The sequence below is a fragment of the Nestor notabilis genome, unplaced genomic scaffold (assembly GCF_000696875.1).
Source record: "Nestor notabilis isolate BGI_N333 unplaced genomic scaffold, ASM69687v1 scaffold6107, whole genome shotgun sequence".
In the NCBI taxonomy this organism is placed as follows: domain Eukaryota; kingdom Metazoa; phylum Chordata; class Aves; order Psittaciformes; family Psittacidae; genus Nestor; species Nestor notabilis.
The window spans coordinates 36024-57284 of NW_009937693.1; the positions used below are offsets into that span (position 1 = coordinate 36024).

At 48.1% G+C, this 21261-nt stretch overlaps 1 protein-coding gene across 1 annotated transcript; it reads right to left on the reverse strand.

Moving 5' to 3' along the window:
- Positions 1-5403: 5403 nt before the first annotated feature.
- On the reverse strand, positions 5404-16182 carry IL2RB (interleukin 2 receptor, beta). The gene is made up of 9 exons (XM_010018948.1): positions 16101-16182; positions 15642-15768; positions 14500-14608; positions 13445-13553; positions 12354-12502; positions 11752-11923; positions 9459-9555; positions 7570-7654; positions 5404-6228 (listed from the first exon to the last, which is right to left on the reverse strand). Exons 1-9 carry the CDS (start codon positions 16180-16182, stop codon positions 5404-5406), a joined length of 1755 nt encoding a protein of 584 aa, XP_010017250.1.
- Positions 16183-21261: the final 5079 nt, after the last annotated feature.

Consider the following 21261-nt stretch of genomic DNA (forward strand, 5'->3'; position numbering starts at 1 on the left):
CCCCAGGCTGCTTCTTTTGCTTCCTCCTCACCATTCCCCTTCTGTCTACATCAGACTGAGCGTAGGCAATGCCACTGATGAAGAGAGCCACATTAATCTTGGTTATCTGACCCAATGTCCTTCTCCTTCCCTCTGCCATCGAGTGCATGGCTGCCCCCAAAGGCTTTCTGTGTCTCTGTGTCTGGAGACGAAAGGGGTATGAATGCATCCATGCAGGAGGGCACAGAGGTTTTGGGGAATTGCCTGTGCCCTGTACATGTCTGTGAGTCCTCTTTGTGCCCAATGGTGCGTATGAGTGTGGGGCACGAGTGAATGGGAGGGACTTGCTGCAGATGTGGGAAAAGACGGTTGGCCTCAGGCACATTTTAGCCTGCATGGATGTCATGGCACATTCAGAATATAGGGATGAATGGGCTTCTCAGTCTCCTTGCTTTTCCCCAGTTACTGAGCTGCAAGCGTCCAGGTTGCCTTGCAACATGAAAACACGCTTGCAGAATGCAAGCACCAGGTAACTCACTCCACAACATTAAACCCAGCTTGGTGAACATCAGCACTTGGACAATCAGCTGCACATCTACTGCTCTAACACACCCTTCCAGAGAGGCACATGGTACAGACAGTCCCAGCACAGATTGCCCTCCCTTGCTTCTCATGGGTCACCCTTCCGTGCAGCCCCTGGGGAGGATCTCTTCGCCAGTGAACCAAGTTGGGCAGGCCAGGAGAGCAAAGGCACTTCTCCGCTATCACAGCATCCCTTCAGAAACAGCAGGCACAAGCAAAGAACCGCAGACGGAGGGGCGGGGGCAGGAAGGCAGGAAGCAGCAGCAGCAGCAGAGTCTCTTTGTTAGAAGGTTTGATGGTAGGCACCGGTGTTTCCCCCAGAGCTGCAGACCTACCTTTGAAGTCTGTTGCCACCTGTGAAGCCTGGCCCACACCCCCTATGCAAGCCAGCTCACACATGCATGGAGGGGAGAGGGGAGGACATCTATTTACCCAAGCTCAAGGTTGTCTCAGCAATCAATAATGTGGTGCCATAGCCCTTCAGTTCGACCTTTGTCCTGCACCGTCCTGCTGCGATGGGTCAGTACACCTCATACAATGGCCTTTTTCTTCTCTGAAATGGAGGTTCCAGAGGCTTGTGCAGGGAGAAGATCTGCAGGGGGAGCCTGGAAAAAGTCGGGGTAGGAGCACCTCCAGCTGCACAGAGAACAACCCAGGAGGCTGGTGCAGATAGCTTACGTTGTCTTCCTCGGGGGGCAGGGAGTTGCTGAGCAACTGCTGTATTTCTTAGCTACCCTCCTTGGTCCCATTGGAGGGAGAGGCAAAGCACAAGGTGTGTGGTCCCCAGCACAGGGATGGAGCAGATGCTGGCTGGCAGGTGTAGATTGCTTGAAGGAGGGAAGATGACAGCAGGCAGTGGGTCCAGTTACCAAAGTAGTCATGCAGATGAAAGCAAAGCACGGTGTCTCTCAGTCCTGACCTGCAAGACTCCCTCTTGCCTTCTTGCTGGCCACTTTTCAGACACTGGGCTCCCTGCACTCTGTTGCGCTGTCACTCAATCCTCCCTGTAGCATCTGCTTTTCTTCTAGCCCCAGGTCCTCCTCACCTACCTTGTGTGCACCACCTTCTGCTTACAGCCCCACAGCTCTGTACGTGCTCTTTTGTTTTCCAAAAAAAGGAACCACGCTCCAGCTAGAGCAGAATAAATAGAGTTATTCTGTCAATAAATGGGTGGAGGGAATGTGGACATGGGCACCTCTTGACCTGGGACTGAGCTCCAGCCAGTGGCATTGACCTGAGGCTGAGCTCTTTTGTGCCAGAGCTCATTTGGGCTCATTTGGCAGCTGGAGAGCGATCGCTGTTTTCAGCTCTGACACTGTTTCAGGTTTAGTCCAGGACTACGAGAAGACCAAAAAGCCACTGTTGTCATTGCCTCATGGTGAATTCCAGTAAATAAATGTTAAACGTGGATGAAAATCTGCAGGGTTTGTCTGGGAATATGTCAGTGTGTTTATCCTGACTCATTGCTGTACATACCGGAAACTGAGGCATGCCAAGGCAATCAGAACCACTTTCAGAACTGCCCAAGAGATTTAAGAGACCAGACTTCTCCTTAGAAGTTACTTTGAGCCAAAATTTCCCCAGATAACTGGGGACTAGCTGCATCTGTAGGCATATATGTATTTGTGTATAGCTTTCCCAAGTTTATAGTATGAGGGCTTGCCACAGTGGGTCAGAACCCAGCCAAGGGTATTTCCCAATGCCAGAGGCTTTACTTTTTTGTGTCCAGCTTTCCTGGAAAGAAGCATCCTCCTTCTCTGTTCTTTTCAGCAGAACAAAAACTGTAGAATCTCAATCTGATCTATCTAAGCAAGCATACCACATCTATCACCGCAGGCTTTTGAATCAACCAAGGACCCAAAACCTTGATCAGATCTGACTTCAGAGGAATTCTTTTGCTGCAAGTACCCTTTGCTTTCTGCTTCTCCACTGTAAAAAAAAAACAAAAACAAAAAAAACCAAAAAAATGGGATGTAGGAGTGGGCTGAGAGTTGATGTTTATTTATGAACAAGGTATTTTGGGAAGAGGTTGATGAGATATGTGACTGCTATCATTACTGTCCCCAGGCTTAAGATGGGGAACAAACTCATTTTTGTGACTGTTAGCTCAATATTTTCTATACAGTGCTGGCATTCCCCTTTGGTTTGCCTGTGGTACCAATGGACACCATCATAACATCTCTGTGGTTTTGTGAACCGCACACCGTGCCTTCACATCAGCTTGAGAGGCAACCGCTCCCTCTGTGACATTTCCAGGGAGCTCTTGGGGACCCAGAAGAGAAAGAGCCCCATATCACTGAGAGTGTTATGCCTTCAGTATTCTCGACCTGGGTTACTCACATATGAGACCACATGATCTTGTCTTCCTGGAAGAAAGGTCCAGTTATCGTCATATCTGATGTTGAGCACTTCCTGCCGCAGTGTGTCACACATTCACACCCAGCATGGCTGCGAATGCAGTGCTAACACATTGCCAGCATGAAACCTGTCAGCATTTTCACAAGGAGGGGGAAAACTACTGAGCCAGCAGGATGGTCCTCAGGGCCTTGTGGCAGGATCACCTCCAACACTGCTTTCTGTTTAAGGTGGCTGACTCCCTGAGGGGAGGAAGAAGGAAGGCAGGCTAAAGGTATATTGAGCAAAGCTTTGCATAGTCCCGTATTTGGAAAAGCTGTTAACCCTTTCTCCCCACCCTAAAGGACAGAAAACCACTGTAGATTCCTAAATACTTCTTTTATTTGCAAAAAGGCAAAGTTTTTCTTTTGTACTCAGCAGCAAGGATAATTGAAAAGCTTATGAAGATCTACACTGGGTCAGGATAACCACCAGTACAACTAGGATACTTGGCCCATGTAAAACAGCAAATTGCCCATCAGGGGCATGGGATTCGGCATCTCTTTTTGAAGTCCATTTGTGAAGATTCTCAAAGTACAATAAGCAGCTGGGCAAGCCTTGTGCTTCCTTATCTGGGAAGCTGTAGGGTCTTCTTCATCTATTGTCTCCTGCAGACAGTGGAGCAGTCCACATCTTGATGCAGGTGGTGAAGAAGTCGATGAGAGGAGAGGTTTAGCTCCCCTGTCACTCTCAGTTACATTCAGGCTCAGCTCCTCTGAGCAGCACTTTTGAGGTGAAATCCAAGCCAGTGGGTACTCCATAGCTGGGACTCATAATGACATTCAGGCTGCATAAGGCAAGGTCAGGTAACAGTGTGGAATCATGACAAAGGGGAAGCTCAATGCTTGTACAGACAGGGGTAAGGAAGAATTAGTTCTGGGTGATACTCACAGGGGTGACGGAAGTAACGAGTTTGATATCCTTGACCTTTTTGATACAAAAACTCTTAGAAGAAGAGGCCTGATATTTTCCCACTGCTGAGTAGTCCGGAAATATGCAAGAAAGTGGATAGACAGTACAGATGTTAAATGCAGGGATGAGTGTAACCAGAACTGCTTGTCTTCGTTTGCCTTGCCACTTTTCTTCTGTGTTGAGCTGATTTTTCTGAAGTGAGATCAGCAAATGCAGAGGAAAAAGAAAAAAATGTGATGTAGTCTCTGCTATCCCCATTCTTTGTGAGTGGATTGGGGTTTTCTTTTCAGCAAAAGTGCTGATTTGTGGGTTAGTTTTCTGGGCTTATTCACCACATCTTTACTACTAATTAGGCAATGGTTTCCCTTGAGCAATGGAAGGAATGGGCAGCACCGTTGTGATGTTTTCCACTAATACAGGATGTGGGATGAACTATTCTGCAATCAGCTTATCGTAGTCAAATAAATGTATTTTGCCAGCAGGGCACAGAGGCTTTCGATTTCATGAAAAATATTGCAGCAAGAATGGGAAATTGTGTGCATTCTCTTTACTGCCATCATCAGACCTGGGGGAAAGAAGGGAGTGGGGTGGGGATGGGGATTTCCCCAGTGTTTTTAACCCAATAATGGGGATTTCTTTTTACACTGCACTGCCTTAGACAGCTGACACAGCTGGGGCTCGGACCTGACCTTAGAGACTGAAGTCTAAAGCAGGACCAAGTAGCTTAGAATGTAATCTCTGATTAAAACCTTAAGTGGGGACATCGCAGGAAAAGTTACACCCTTGGTCAGATGCCTTCATCCATTTCATCACTGGCCACAGCACTGACAAGCAGTGCTACTGTCCTTGTACAAAATCTCCTATCTACCTTTACAGGCATTTGTCCCTCTTGTTAGAGGTTTTTAGGCTGGGATGAGGCAAATGGACCATGTGGCTGCTCAGCATCAAAGCTGAGTGCTATTTTACACCAAGATGCAGAGCATGGAAGTGCTGGCACAGCCTCCTACTAAGGAGCTGGGAAGGAAAAAACAAGCTGCTGCTGCAACTTGGGATGGCACTTGAGCAGTACAGGAAGAGGTTTCTATGCCATCAGATCCAGAAATAGCAGAGAAACAGGTTCGGTTATGAAGGTGAGTCCCTGTTAGCCTGTATGCCTAAGAATCAGGCTTATATGTCTTCATTAGCTGTGTAGCCACTGAACAGCTTTAATGTGCCTTTATAATTTTCCATGTGTTTCTTTACTGTCCACTAGCCCAGTTCTCTATACAAAATGTTCTCTCATTTCCAGTGGTCTGTTTCACTAACACTTTACCTGGGCAACTAGTGTTACCCATTTAGCCACCCATGAATTTACACCTTGTCCATCCTGTCCCTTTTCCGGTTTTGCAGCCCACTAGAATAACTCTGCTCTCCAGCCTCATTGAAGAACAGTCCCAATGGGTCTGGTCACATTCATGACCTGAATAGAAAAACTGTCTCTCTAGCCCTTCCTGCAGAGAAGGCCTTACCCACCTGTGGGTTTCCTCCAGGCACATCCTAGACAGAGCAATGGTTGTACTGGCACTGGAGGTCCCTAAGGGAAAGGTAGGCACCAGTGTTTGGGACCTGGCTGGAGAAGGCTGTTCTGCATGAATCCTCATTCTGGCTTTGCCTTAGAGGTGCAGGTTGAGAGGAAGAAGAGGTATTGTGTGCTGCTGGTGTACAGGGGTCAGTCGGAGGGCCTGCCTTCCCACTCTCTGTTACATCAACAGAATTGCTGTCATGGAGGTCCGGTGGGTCAGGAAAGTCAGTGTCCAGCTGGCACGGGGCCCCAGGAGGTTGTAAAGCTTCTTTGTCCATCATCTTCCCATCCTGTTTCAGAACTGGTGTTGGTGAGGTGCCTTCACTTGACTGGAGAGCCCCAGAAATAGCCATGGCCTGCTGGGTTTCACCTTCTGTCTTTTCCATGAAGGAGCTGTTTTGTAAGCCCTGGCTTGCCTTGATGCAGTGCAAGAAGTTGTGGGACAACACGGGCATGTCCTCTGCCAGTGTGCAGAGGTCTGGAGAGGGAAGAGCATGGTAAGACTCGCCATTCTCACTGCCATTGCCCTCCTGGATGAAAGGCTCGTAGGTAAAGTAGACCTGACAGGGCTCAATCTCAAAGGAGTTGGAAAGGTGGAAGAAGAAGTAGCCTTGGTTGGTGAAGCAGCTGGATACTGAGTGGCCACTGGTTTCTAAGGGTGGATCAGGAGTTAAGGTTCCCTTGGAAAGTAGAAACTGTGATTCCTGGTCATTCTTCTGCATCACCTCAAGCATGGAGATCTCTGGGCTTGTGCTGTTCACGCAGTAGGAAGATGTGGAGAATGGGGAGGAGAGCCATTTCTGATGGGAAAGAAACACAAAGTATAAGACCCAGTGCTTCTCCTGAGCACCCACAGCAATCAAGTGACCTTTTCTCTGTCTGAGCAAGAGTTGCTGGAGCTGATGGGGAGGGAAATTCGCATTCATGATATCTTATCTGCAGGATTTTCAGAGAAATTATGTCTTCTTGTCACTTTGAAATCAAAAGCAGATCTTGCAAGCCTATGTTTTGAGATTTCTGGAGGGGGAATGGAAAATGGAGGATTAAAGTGAAAGGAAGAAAAAAACCTGTACAAGGCTGTAAGATGAAGGTGGAAACGTGGAAAGCAGTACTGAGATACTTCTCATGCAATCTGTTCCTAGGTGCTGAACCAGCTTCTGATACACTACATGGCACTACGCAGATTTCTTGTCTCAAGTGCTCTTCCAGGCCCCTTGTGCCTAGATTTCCACACGCATTATGAGTGGCATCCCCCAGTGCATCGTTATCCTTAAAAACAATCTAGTTTTGGTTACATCCAACTTCATTGCCTTTGTGCCCAGTAAAGCCAATTTTTCTAGTTCGAAAGAATGGGAAAATGTCTTCAGAGTCTGCTGCACACCCCTGGTCCCCTACTCTGCACTCTTCCCCTTAGTTCAAGCTTTCTAAGGCTTTTTGGACTTAGGCTTTTCCATAGCGTTGCTGTTCTCTGGACCTTCTGCAGTTTGTTTCCATCCTTCTTAAAGAGAGATGCCCCTTGGGATCACCTCCCATGCCTTGCATCTGACACTCCCTTCAATGCTGCACAGAATAGTAATCGTCTACTTGCAGCTGCCTGTGCTCACAATGAGATTAGGGGAAGGGAGAAAGTGGAGGTGGAGAAAGAAGAGAAAAAGACAAGAAGAATGCAGAAAACAGTGAAGCGCCACCCAGAGTGAGGGCAATTCACATCAGGGGCAGAGGAAAGGCTCACAGCCAGGAGGACAAGATGACAGCAGGAAATCTGGGGAAGAGCTGGGCAGCCTAGCACAGGAAGGGAGGGACTGAAGAGGGGTTGAAGGGGATCTGAGAGGCCAAGCTCCCTGCTGCAAGTCCCTTGTTTTCTCTCGGGCTCGCTGTTCGGGGAGCAGTGTGCTGAGGTTTGTGTGGTTTGCCATTTCTCGGTTCTGTAATTAGAAATGCCTCAGCCAAGTGTTAGGTTTTGGAGGGTCAGAAGGTTTCTCTTGAGCGGAGGACTCGGCAGCTGGGTGCTACAGGCACATGTGCTGGGTATGCATATGTAGGTCTCAAAACTGCCTGTCTGCCCCTGGGCATGTGTAGCTGGACCCTCCTATCCCTCATTACTCCCTCATATCCACATGGCTCCCTCCCCAGTCCCATACCTGAATGTCACCTCCATGAACTGAAACAAGTGGGGGAAAAAACTTCTCAGGGTCTGGGATGTGAATCTTCAGGATCTTCTTAAACCTTGAGAAAAGAGAATGAGAAGGAGGAATGAAGTGGGTCCTGATCCTGACCAATCTTGCACTGTGGTAGGGATAGGAGAAAGCATTGCAGCTCATGGCTGCTACCCTGGTGTGGCAAAGAGGTAAAAAAAGAGCAAGGCTGAGGGCTCTCTTTGCTCTTGAGTGGACTGAAAAGCAGTAGGTGAGGGATGAGATGTACAGAGATGGGGTAGTTAAACCTGGCACTGGGAAATACACTGCTCTCAGCCTTTTACCTGGGGAAGCACAACCAACAGTGCACTGTTTTCTTCCCTAACTTGGCTGATCACCTTAACTTCTCCAACTTCTCCTTTAAGCCCCTTGTCCTGGTGACAAACCAGGCAGGTCTCCCTTGTTTCCAAGCTTCATCTGCTGTGAGCTGCTCCCTCTCTCTCACAGTGACTCTGAAGACCACATAGCCTGAGTGGGACCATCAGTGGCAAAGCTGTGCCACAACTCTCTGCCCCGTTAGCAGGATGCTGCATGGTAGAACTAGGACGTACTGGCCATGCAAGCCATCTGACTATGCCTTTCAGCTGTCCAGAGGCCTCTACTGTACTGAAACTAAGTCCGTTGTCATCCCAAGGCATCATGAAGTGATCTAATCTATTTCTCAGTCTCTCAGAGAGGTTGGCTGATCTTGTCAGCCCCTTTCTGAAGCTTTGTTTTGGGATGCTTTAAGGAAAGACCCTCCTGACCTCTGGAGGCAATCAGTGTACTCTCTGAAGCATCAGAATTCGCTAGTTCTTGCATATAAACTACCTTACATCACTGCAGATGCTATTATTATTCATGCATGTCTAATCCTTCCTTGGATCTTACCTCAGCATTATCCTTCGTCCAATTCCCCCAGGTTAATTGTACTTCGTGAAGAAAGGAGGCTTTTTATCTCTCTGTGACATATAGCTAGCACTTCCTCACTTTTGTGTTATGACTCAAGGTAAAACACAGTGACCAGTGACTTTCTCAGAATCCATCTTCCGTCAGCACGCTTCTCCTTCTATCCTTACAGAGAAGTCATCCAGGCTTTGCTGCTTCATCCCTGAGAGTATTTCTCCCTGCTCCCTGCCATGAACATCAGCACCCTGCTTCTTTGGCCCTGCCCTAAGGTGAGGAAATCTGTGGCCTTTTTCTAACCTCACCATGCTGACAGGTCACTCTCTGTCTTACTGCATGGGGTAACCTTGCGAGACACTTTCAGTTCTGAATAAAAGAACATCTGGGGAGAAACGCTGGCAAAGAGATCTTTAAAGCATCAGGTGGATGTTTACCAGCATGTGATGAGACACTTCAGGACTGCACAGACAACGGAGAGGAAGAATTGTACTCCTCACTCAGGAGCTTTGCCTACAGACCAAATGTCACCATGTCCTGCCTTAGCCCTTGCTGGAGTGTTGAAATTGAGAAGGTAATGGTACCTAGGCTTGCTTGGTCCTCTCTGCTGAGGGAGTGCTCAAGCCAGTGGCCTGCTCTTTAAGAGGCAAGTTTGGTGCATCCCTGCCCACCACTCTAATCCCTGCACAACAGAAGTTCTAAGGCAGCTGTTTTTAATTCAGTGAGGGCACGGCACCAGGTCGCAGGAGCGCAGCACAATGCAATGATGTGAAACCACATCATCTTGGGTGGTGATATATCTCCCCAGACAAATGTCACCCTCAAAGGGTTGGGCTATGAACTATATTTTTAAGTCACTCTCTATCCTGAATCACACCAAGTGAAAAATAGGCTGGGGTTTAAGACACATAAAATACAGGAGAGGAACAGAGAGGAAAATGATTCTCTCTTACCATTTCAGGGTCCGTAAGTTAATAAGGAAGGCAGTTCCAACGGCCACAAAGATGCAAGTGCTCACTATAAGAGCTGGCAGGACTGGCTGGGATGTTCCTGCAAGATGAGATTAAACATGGGGTTTGCTGTAAAAATTTAGCCAGGATTCTGCAGGTAGGAGCTGCAGCCCTTCCGTGGCTGTTCAAGGTGATCAAAATGGGCCTGTATCATAATTTTATATAATAGTACAAAGTTACATATAATTATAATATACATGGCCTTTATTATAATTTTACATAATAACGTATACAATTATAATATACAGGTCAGGTAAATTGAACTAATTTCTGCTGTGTTGTATAGGATGCCTTTTAGCTGATATGGGTTTCAGAGTCTGCTTAATAGATAATTTGTGCTAAACAGCTTGAACTCTCTGTTTATAACAGCACCACAGCTGGGGGTTGCCACAGATGAAGTGCCACAGTTTACTGGTTGAAGTGTCCATCAACATGTCTGTCTGTTTGCAAAGGAAAGCAGGGAATCCTAAAATCAGCTGAAGTGGGACTGGAGACTTGAAACAGAATTAGGAGTCAGTGGAGGAGACAGAGTCATGAAGTTCATGGGTCTTTGAGAAGGCAGGAGGACCAAGGATGGAGAAGGTTAACGGTCAAGGGGCTAGCTTCTTTCTTTGGAGATGTGTAGGAAAGCTTTAGGAGACTAGGAAGGGTACAGCTTTCCACCATATTTTAGTACTTGGATTGTAAATTTAGGAGAAAGAGACTGAATTCCGACATTGACAGTGCTGCCAGCCCTCCTCAGGCTTGTGTGGTATCATCTCAAACTTTTCTTAATCTGTCTCTTTCACACACATCTTCCCAGTGCACCTTTTCTTGGTCTTGCTATTCGGGTGCTTGCCTCCTCTGCCTGCCCCCTCATCTCCCTCCATCCCTCTTGTCCTTTGGTCTGGGCCTGCAGAGCATCTCTGGAGTAGTTGTGAGGAAGCAGAGAAAAGTAAAAGAAGGAGGAGACATTTTTAGGACGTTTTTTCTTTGCTTGTCCTTGAGATGCTACTCAGATCACTTTGTCTCCTCTGCCTCTGGTACCCTGGTTATCCTTGGGTCTTGGTTGCTATGACAACTGTTTGCGGCTGTATCCTATTCACTGACATCACACACTGTCAAAATTTGATCGCCACAGCAACACAGTGCCCTTTCTAAACATAACTCCTCTGTTTATACCAGCACCAGGCGGCACAACAGGGAGGGGCTGAGCAGGGGCAGAGTGGGGGTGACGAGAAGGAATAACCTTCATCTGCTTATTTTTTGGAAAAGAAATGACAGAGACCACAGCCAGTCACTCACTGAAGCTCAGAGCACTGTCTTTCAAGACTGGAGGTGTCCTCCATGCTGTGGTTCACAGTAATGACCGATGTAAGTCTCAGCAGACCTGTTCAGCCTGGAGAAGAGAAGGCTGCGTGGAGAACTCAGAGCAGCCTTCCAGTATCTGAAGGGGGCCTACAAGGGTACCAGAGAGGGACTGTTCATCAGGGACTGACAAGGGGTAATGGGTTCGGACTTAAACAGGGGAAGTTCAGGTTAGATATAAGGAAGAAGTTCTTCACTGTGAGGGTGGTGAGGCACTGGCACAGGTTGCCAAAAGAAGTGGTAAAATCCCTGGTATTGTTCAAAGCCAGGTTGGACAGAGCCTTGGGTGACATGGTCTAGGGTGAGGCATCCCTGCCCATGTCTTTGGGTTGGATCTAGGTGATCTTACGGTCCTTTCCAACCCTAACTATTCTATGATCCTATGATTCTATATGTGTACGTCTCTTCCATTCTCTGTGAGATTTTGCTTCCCAGGCTCAGGTGTCCTTTGATTCAGGAACTGAGTGCTCTGTTTCACTGCATTTCACTCATCAATGACTCCAATGAACTGGGCCATTGTAGAAAGGTGGATTTCTGTTGCTAGGTCACGTTAGCATCTGGGAAAATGCCAGTCCTGGCCACTGCTTCTGCAGGTCAGACATCTGGCCTTACTGCTTCTGGGGAAGCAGTCCACATCTCGTGGATTCTGCCTGGCTTCTGAAGTCAGAGGGGCTCTATTAGGTCAGGGAGTCTTTGACCTCGAGCTCTGTTGAGCCAGCCCGACCTAACAGATTAGGAGGGACATATGTTTTTCAACCTTTCTATTGGTCAACACAATCCTCCCTACCCATCTTCCTCCAGCTTCTCAGCCTGCTTTGGTCCTTTTCCCTTGTTTTCCCTGAGTACCTGTTTTCCCCTCCATGTCAGACTGCCTAACACTGATCCTTACGGTCAGCATGTGTCCTCCACAGTATCGTCTCGCTCCAGTCGCTCCACACGCCTTTGCAGATACTTGAGGCACTTGGCCTTGCACGGACAGCTGCCTCGTATTTCAAGTTGGGTGAAAGGCTCTCAAACACCATCCACATCTGGTCCTGCATAATGGTGGAGTTCCTGGCCTCCTGGGAGTAGGGTAAAATCAGAGCATCGTCAACAACCCTGGCTTACAGTCTCATGTAACCATCTCTTCCGAGAGAGGACCTGTCTCAGATCCCTACACCTCATGCACTGCTTGTTCACCCTGGAGGAAAATTCTTCTTCACTTTGCTTTTTTCACCCCTTTCAGGTCTGTCCTAGAGCTGTCTGGATTTCTTTGTGACAGCACTGAGTAAAACAGGATTCCCTTCTGCCTCCAGACAGCACTGAGTAAAACAGGATTCACTGAGTAAAACAGGATTCCCTTCTGCCTCCATGTCATCAACAAACAAACACTGGCAGCGGGTGACACAGATGAAAGGGTCAGCTTCACTAAAATTGGTTTCATCCCGGGGGGAGGCCCAGGAGCAGGTCCTCTGTATGCTGACAGGTCCCAGTACCCCTCTCTATACTCACCTGCCAGGACTCAGTCGTGTTTCGGTACCGCACTTGGTATTCCCGCTCCCCATCCAAATAGTGAGAGGAAATATTCAGGCTCCATGTTAAGTTGTAGGTGTTTTCAGTTTTGCGAACCAGCTGAAGATTGCCTGGAGGCCTCAGCTTTACTGGAAAGAGAAAAGGAGAAGGGCTGATACCTCCGCACTCGGTCCATAATAGGGCTGCACCGCAAACCCACTGCAGCAGGGATGGTGTCTCAGCTGTGCTCACAGACTCCAGCCAGACATGGGAAACAGTTTGTGAGTTCTCTCCCTCTGTTTCTCCTTCTTCCCCACTGTCACTGACAGCAAAAGGCCTTTTGTTTCTGGGCTATGCTAAAGGCAGCTCCTCCTGTGAGCCTGTGAGAGTGGCCCCTGCAGTCAGTGTGATCAATTCCACATCATTATGCAGCCTATCTTGTGCGGGTGATCCACAAAGCAACTGTATGGACAGAGAGCTACAGCCACAGGGGATGGAGTTACACAGACTGTCCAGGCTGATCCTTCCCAATCCCTGACTCTAGCCATGCTTTCTTATGCCCCACCTTGCAGCAGCCCTATTGGATGTCTCCTTGAGCAAGGTAGGCTCACACATCCAACAAAAAAATGACCCAGGCAGATGTTTTTCTGCCGGATTAGTGAGTCGAACCCTTTCAGCAAAGACTGGTGCATGCCAAAGCTGGCTTAAAGGAGGGTGGAACCACATATTCGGTAGGAGGGGCAGGGGATGAGCAGGAAGATTTTCCTTCCCTCCTTCCTGCACCATGCCTTTTCAGTACGTCAGCTGAGCTGACACTGAAGCCAGAACTCCTAGCAAAAAACACTCTTATTTAACACTGTCCCAGATACAGGACGGGATAGGAAGTGGTGGCATGATGCTGCATGTAACAGGTGCAAGTGGCAGGAGTCAACTTGGTTCATCTGTGTTAGTTGTAGCAAGGGATGAGGAAAAGACACATGTTGAAAATCAGCTATGGTGATTTCCCATCATCCAGCACAGGGACAGATGGGGAAGAGAAATTATCATTTCGTGTGGAAGCTTCAGGAACTGCAAGACAGATGAGTACTCACTATTTGCAAGTGGACTGAAATCTTCTATTCGCACAGGTATAGACCTGTTCTCTCCAATCTGGCAATGGACTGACATGGTAAGACGGTCCGCAGTGGTGAAGCATTGAGCCTGCAAGGAAAATTTAGCATTAGTGACACTGATGGCTCATCAATAAGCATTCATATTTCTAAGCATTGCCTGTATGTAAGAGGTTTAGGAAGCACTTGATGATAAATACGGCCAATATCTGTGGCTGAAAGGCGTAAGCCTCAGTGGTGAGTGAAGAATCAAAGACTTATACTTCATGTGGTTGGACTTTGTTGTTCATTGGCTAGAACAGCACAAAATACTGCGATATGCCAGTTTGCCAGGGTTGCTGTATGTGCTGACTAAGCAGGAAAAGTTACGTTCTGTGAGTGACATTTGTTGAGAAAAAAACATTTTTACTAAAACATTTTGTCTTCATTGGTAAGACTGAGATGACATTAGTATTAAATATTACTCTTGAAAAACAATGATACTAAAGGCCCACATACATCATGCAGTATTAAATAAGCAATAGGAAATTGGCTTGATTAGAAAGAAGGGATTTTGGAGCTGCTTACCGACCATGCAATTTGTCTTTGCATATAATGTACAAATGTAAGAAAGATTGTCTGTCATTAGACCTGGTTGTGAGTTTATCACAATTAATTATCTGGAAAATGGTACTAAACTCTTCAAGGAAAACGAGGTCAAGAGGCAACTTCAGAGCTGGTGGTGATGTCCATCCCTCCTCAGAAGAAGAATTAGGGCCAAACTCAAGTAATTGAGAGATGGGACACTGAATGTGGTGTGTTCAGCATGGCCCAGCTCACAATGAGGCCAATCCCTCCTGCAGGGCAACCTGCAGGGCAACCTGCAGGGGTGACATATATTAACATACAACACTGAACCCACTTCCAGAACTGGAGTCAGGGGTTAGGTTTGGGCTTTTTATACTGCTCCTGGGTGTCACACTGTTTGTACACCAAAATTCACATGAAAGTCCCTTCCACCTTGTCATTAGCCAGGACATCCCAAATTAATTACTCACATTACTGTTTTTGCTGAAGGTCTTGATGCATCTCCTCAGTCCTGTTGCATGTTCTGCCTTGGGTAGCTCACAGTGCTCCTTGATATTTTCAGATAAGGGAGATGATAACCTGGGATTTAAGAAGAACTCCAGTGAACTGGAAAGCTGTTTCGCGTGGCATAGGGGGTGACGGGTTGGGAAAGTATCTGTGAGGTTACAGCTGAGGGGGTATCGGACTGAGCTGTCTGCTCCAGCTGTAAGGTCAGATCAAGCCTGGACTTGCTGATGTTGGGGAAAGGTGGTGTCCTAGAGCCCTGTGGGTCAAGCAATAGCACAGTTCCAAATTCACTCCAGACTCCAGCCCCAGTCTCTGTGATTCACACCCAAGGAGCAACACAAATGTTTTGGCTTTCTAGGTGCATGCACTGGGCCCTGGCATACATTTGCCCATCTCACCCAATTGGAGGTGTCTCTGTGACAGTCACGAGCAACCCACCCACTGCCAGAATCACACTGAGCCTTCCCTTACAGCAGGCACCCGGGGAAGCCCTGGGGTAGACTGGTGAGTCTCTTGGCTGGAGATGTCATACTTGGAGAGCACAGAGTCTCAGCCAGCCGCCACTATGGTACTGGTCACACACCTACCCCTCTGCTGGAGACGTGTGGGAGAGGAAAACAGCCTGAACTGAGAATGATGAAGGGGCCAGGGCAGATAAGGGGAAAAATGTTTTCCTTCATTTATTATTACTCAGGGTGCAACATCCCAGCTTGTCCTGGCGATGGGCCTCTGTATAACTTTAATTCCACCCTGCTCCAGTCCCATCTCTGTACATCCTCATTTTCCACTGAAAATTCCTTTCAGTCCAGAGAGTGGCTACCAAGGAAGAGGGATTTTTTGGGAAATGAAGCACAGACACAGTTATGGAGCTAGAAGATGGGCTGTGCTGGACAGTGTGGGACTGTTAGATGACGAACACTGAGCAGTGACCAGCGTCTCAGCCCACATGAGGTTAGAGACGGAATTCAAGGCAAAGCCCCTTGGCTCTATGACTCCACTACACCTGGCCTGGGGAGGGAGAGCCTGCACTGTTGTTAAGTGCTCAACTTCCCAGGACACTTTCCATTCAAAGCATTGGCTTTTCTCTTGCTCTCCAGTCACCCACCTGTCACAGAATGCTAACTTGGATAAAATCTCCAGCTGGCATGGTGCTTCAGCCAGGTCCCTGTCTGGGGTCCAGTCACAGAAGAGAGCTGCCCGTGAATCATACCAACAAGTGAGGCTGGAGGTGCCTGCCAGCAGAGAAGACACGGACAGTAACACAGCTGAATTAGCAATGATGTTTAGCATTAACCATCACACCAGACAATCCTGCCCCATCCCAAACTAGAGACTGACTCCTCTGCTGGATAACTGTCCCCAGGTAAGAAAGGCAGAGCCACTTGCTCCTCCGTGCCCTTGGAGGTTGATGTGCTTATAGGAGACCTGTAGCTACTACAGCCTCCTCTGGCTGTATGTTACAACAGGGCCATTGCACAGCAACACACTGTGACACGCACACTGCTCTGTCTGTCCCCCCTCCCTGCTCGCCCAGCTGGCATGGGTGAAGAGAATCATTTCTTACCTTGTGCTGAGTCTGATGCCCATGAAAAAGGTGTGAGGCTGAACAGCCAGAAGTGACACAGAAGCAGCAAAGACGGCTTCATCTGTACTGGTGTCATACTGAAAGAGAGAAGATGCCCCCCAGCATGGCTCAGCAATGCAAATTAGGAAGTTGTCACCTCACAGGAGGCATCCACTGTCCTAGGGCAGGGCTCAAAGCCAGTGGCAATATTCCAGGCTCAGGAACTCATACGCCTTCCACTCCGGAGTCTGTGCTCTCCTCTCAGCACTTCATTGTTTTCCTGCCTTGGGTGCTTTGCTCAGCACTGAAACAATTTGCAGTGCAGCACAGAGAGGTTGTTTGCAGGAGTAATGCCTCCTGGAAATGTGTGTGTGAGTGCACAGCAGTCTGCATGTGTTGTTTCAGGCTGCTTGCTGACTCAGGTAGAGAGTCCTGCTTCGGTTGCACATAGCTTGTGCTTTGAAGAGGATCTTTTTTTGGTAAGCCCCAGAGCTGAAATAACTAGGTGCTTGCTGAGTAAGTGGGGGCTCTGGCTGCAACTGACAAAAGTTAGTGGTGCAGCTCATGGCATATGAGGTAGATACTGAATAGCTTGTTTTGGACAGGGCGGGAAATCTAGGAGAAGGAGTTTACCGGGTTCTGGAACGTCAAGGCTTTACCATACCACAAAATACTACATAGTCACGTACAAACCATACACCATCCTCGCCAAGCAGACCCTGCACTGCCTTGGAAGGAGCTTTGCTTTCTTGCTGTGCTCCTCTCTCATTAAGCTTGGAGCCTAGGCAGAGCTGAGCTGAACAAGACAGAGTCCCGCTGGACCCTACTGGGACTACCAGGGGAGTCGGAAGAGAGGGTTTATAAAGGGCTGGCATGAGGCATAATATTGATTCCCCTCATGATAAAAGATTAGGTTCAGAGGAAGAAAAACATGACGACAATGCATTAACAGACAAAGGGGAGAGAGAGTGAAAGAAAGCAGGCGGTGAGGTTGTGAGATGCAGAGTATGATTTGAGAGGACTGTGGAGAGACAGAGAGATAAATAGGTGCTCAGCCCTCCCCAACAGCGATACTCAGTTTGTCAGACTGAAACTCCTTCCAAGATGCTTTTCAGATCAGCCACCCCCATGTGGGAGAGAGCTGGCATCACCCCCTTTACCTTCCAGCTGCGGGCACCGAGAGGTCCTGATGAAGGGCGTCCCCAGGGATCAGGTCGTACGGTTAGGTGGATGCAGGCGCTGGACATCAAACAGTGAGGGGAATGGGGAGAGGGGAGCAGAGAGGGTTGGAGGTGGATATCACAGCTCAGTGCATGTCCAGGCGTCAACCAGTGCTGCTGGCACAAGAGTTGCCTCCAGCCTGGCAGTTCTTCTGCAGAGCTGTTCCTCTCATACACGCATGGTCTCTATCTGTCTTCTCCCTCTCACCTTTGTACAGGAAGCTGCCACTTGCTTGCCTTGTCAGAATGAGACGAGGCCCCGAAGTATCGAAAAGGCTAGTGAGGCCGAGAATAAAAAGCCCCAAACCACGTCCTACTTCCTGCTGCTAAAGCAATAGGTGCAGAAACAAGGGTGGAGGGATCAGGTGTTGGTTTGCAGTGCTCAGATATACTGGGACCAATTTGTAACTATTGCTGGGAAGCCAAAGAGAGAGAAAGCAGGACCTGTTCTCTTGGGACACTGGCAAGAGACCCATAGCTTCCTTTTTCATATACCCAAGCAGATCACTTTGAAATCGGGGATAGGAGTCTGTCTGTCATAGAAATACCATGGACCACTTTGTGAAGAATAACTCAAGACACTGACCTAACCAACACCATAATGAAACCAGCCTCCACATCAGTGCCCCAGTTTCAGACGATCCATCATGGGTCAGAGCAGGAGTGGAATGAGGGCAGTGCTGAGTGTGAACAAGCTTGAGGCACAACCTTCACTCTTGCAGATGGTGTGACACCACAGGAACACCTACCCCGCGGCCTCTCTACCCAGCTGAGCACCCTGCTCATTCCACAGAAGGAAGAATTACCGCCTCTGACCTGAGCCTTGCAGCTAGTCCAGGCAGGCAACACCTCCCCACAGTAGCGGCAGTGCCTGTTTGGAGTGGCTTGTCCATTCAACAGGACAGTCAGGGACGCACAAAATATGTCCACCTTCTTCCAAAGCCTCGTGTGCCCCCACCTTCCCAGACAGATAACCTCTCACAGGCCCTGCAAGTTGGTTTTAGAAGACTTTCCCCACAGGCAGACATCTTCCTCAGCACACTTTGCCTTCACATCACAAGCCAAGACAGATGCACAAATGCAAACCCACAGCCCGATGGTTGCCCTGTTCACAGATAGGCATGCACATGCATACGTGTTCCTGCACACCTCTCTTTTTCCATACACAAATACAATTCTCTGAAGTGCAACACATCACGTTTCCTGTCTGGTCTGGGCTCCACAAAGATGGCTGCTCGTGTGGGGCCAGATGATGAGAATGTCCTTTTATACACACAGTGGTAACCACACTCCTCACCTTTCTCTCTTAGAGCAGCTCAAGGCCTGAGCTAAGGTCCAGCAAGCAGGTTTTGCTGACCAAAAGTTGCCAGAGGTTAATCTCAAGTCTCCAGGCAGTTCCTTTTTGAAGACTCTATAAACCTGGAGGATGGGACCTCCTTTAACTACAAAGGGATCTTGGTTTCAGGCAGTGGAAAAAGGGTATAGGAGGTGGATGACTCTTTAGTCACAGGCAACCCAACCCAGACACTGGATCTCAGAAGATATTATACCTCAAAAAGAAATAGTGTTAGAGCAAAACAGTGACATGAAGGCTGCAATAGTGGATCTTCATGGCCATTTCTGGGAGAGCACTGCAGTTAATCCAGCACTGAGCACTCACTTAGTCAGCAGTCAGGACTGCAACACCACTTTCCTTACCATGTGTAACATGGACCAGGAGTCTGAGAGTGCCGCTTGGATGCTCTTGCTAGTCATCTGAAGACTCCTGTTATGGCCACTCTTTGTGAGGGCAACCAGGGAATCTGACCAGCCAGCCTCTGTTGAAGAGGCACAGGGGAGAGGATGGGCTGGTGCTCTCCTGCAGTGGTAAGCGCTGACTGGTGGTTGCACCTTGGAGGTTCCCACTATGGTGGAGCTGTAATGGCATGTATCATCAGGATGCAGACCACCTTTCCCAGGAACACTTAAAATGGATGCAGCTTGCTCTGGTGCAGAAGTCCTCAGCTGAAGCAATGAAATGTTCTGTAAGTAAATTCTTGGTATCACCAGCTTTGCAGCTGCAATGGAATGAGTATTCATGTTAACCATCATTTTCCCCATTTGTCCTTCAGACTGAGAAATCAGCACTTTCCTTTGGACCACGGATCACTTTGGGAAAGCAAGAGCATAAAGCACCCATTTTTTATTGTTCATTTAAGAATCATAGAATCATAGAATGGTTAGTTGGTCCCTAGAGAAGATGAGTGTCCGCTACAGTTGAAAACAAGGATTTATCTGGTCACCCAATTCCCTGGAGACTGCTTTTTCTAGATCTGGATCTCTTAGGAAAGGGTTTCATACCCAGGCATTATACCACGACTGTGTCCAGGCTCCATCTTATACAGGGATATACACTTGCTGTCAGCACAGTTTTCGGACTTGATTACCCAGGATGTTGTGCTGCTGAGAATTTGGCACTTTATATCTCCTTTACACCAACATTGTTAGGAATGGTGCCATTTGTAACAAGAGAAGCCAAACAAAACCACATTGTCAGAAACACATGCGAGATGTTCTTGTCATTACCTTCCTGTCCCCATAATGGTGACTGAGATGGGTGAACTCACTAGTCAGCATAGAATCATAGAATGGTTTGGGTTGGAAAGGACTTTAAGATGATCTAGTTCCAACCTCCCTGCCATGGCCAGGGACACCTTGCACTAAATCATGTCACCGAAGACTCTATCCAACCTGGCCTTGAACACTGCCAGGGTTGGAGCATTCACAACTTCCTTGGGCAACCCATTCCAATGCCTCACCAACCTCACTGTAAAGAACTTCTTCATTATATCTAACCTAAAATCCCCCTGTTTCAGTTTGAACCTATTACCCCTTGTCCTATTGCTACAGTCCCTGATGAAGAGTCCCTCCCCAGCATTCTTATAGGCCCCCTTCAGATATTGGAAAGCTGCTATGGGGTTTCCGTGCAGCCTTCTCTTCTCCAGGCTGAACAGCCCCAACTTTCTCAGCCTGTCTTCATATGGGAGGTGCTCCAGCGCCTTTATCGTCCTCGTGGCCCTCGTCTGGACTTGCTCCAACAGCTCTGTGTCCTTCTGTTGTTTGGTGTGAAAGCAGGCAGGTAAAAGTGCGCCGTTGGAGGTTTGGTTAAAGGTGTTGTTTGGGCCAGATTGGTGTTTCAGAGGCAATGTAAGTTTTAAAGATCCTTCAGGCTAGGGCAGGTGTTTATGCACAGGCTCATCTTTTTCCTTTCATTCTGCTTCCATTCAGCACTGCTGAAGCTTCTCAATTTCCAGTTGTGTCCACTGAGAGTCTCTGCAGAATTGCAGAGTTGAATGGGAGAACAAAAAGAGCTAAGAAGTGTGAAGTGCAAAAGCGTTGCGTTGTGTCAAACTACCCCATGCTTCCTCCACTCATCAGGTGTCATCAGGCTGGGCACATCCCTTCCCTTTGCTGGCTCTCAGCTGGGACTGGAGTCCCAGGCTAACTGGGATGCCTTGCCTGTGGTTTACAAACCACCCAGCTCAGCAGGGTTGAGCTTGGTGTGGTGGGAGACTCAATAGATCCATCTTAGTGTCCGGACCCCATGGCGCTCTGGAGTGAAGCAGTGGGAAGGGTGCAGAGGGAGCAGAAGGTGAGGGGATGAGGGCAGAGATGCCCAAATAGCCACCAAGGTTTGCTTCCTGACAGGATAGACTGTGAAGACCTCTAGACGCTCTGTAGGTGAGGTACTTTCCAAATAATGTTGTTTTAACTATAACCTTTACATTGAGTTTCCTGCCATTCATATACTTGCGCTTCTCAAAACTACATCGCTCTACATCTGCACTTATTTTCCCCTTAAATTGTGGTTCTGCTCCGAAAAAAGTCTGTAAAAATGGCCCTGCGGGAAACCACTGGTTAGTGTATCAGTGAGCTCTTCACTGAATTTGTTCACATTACCA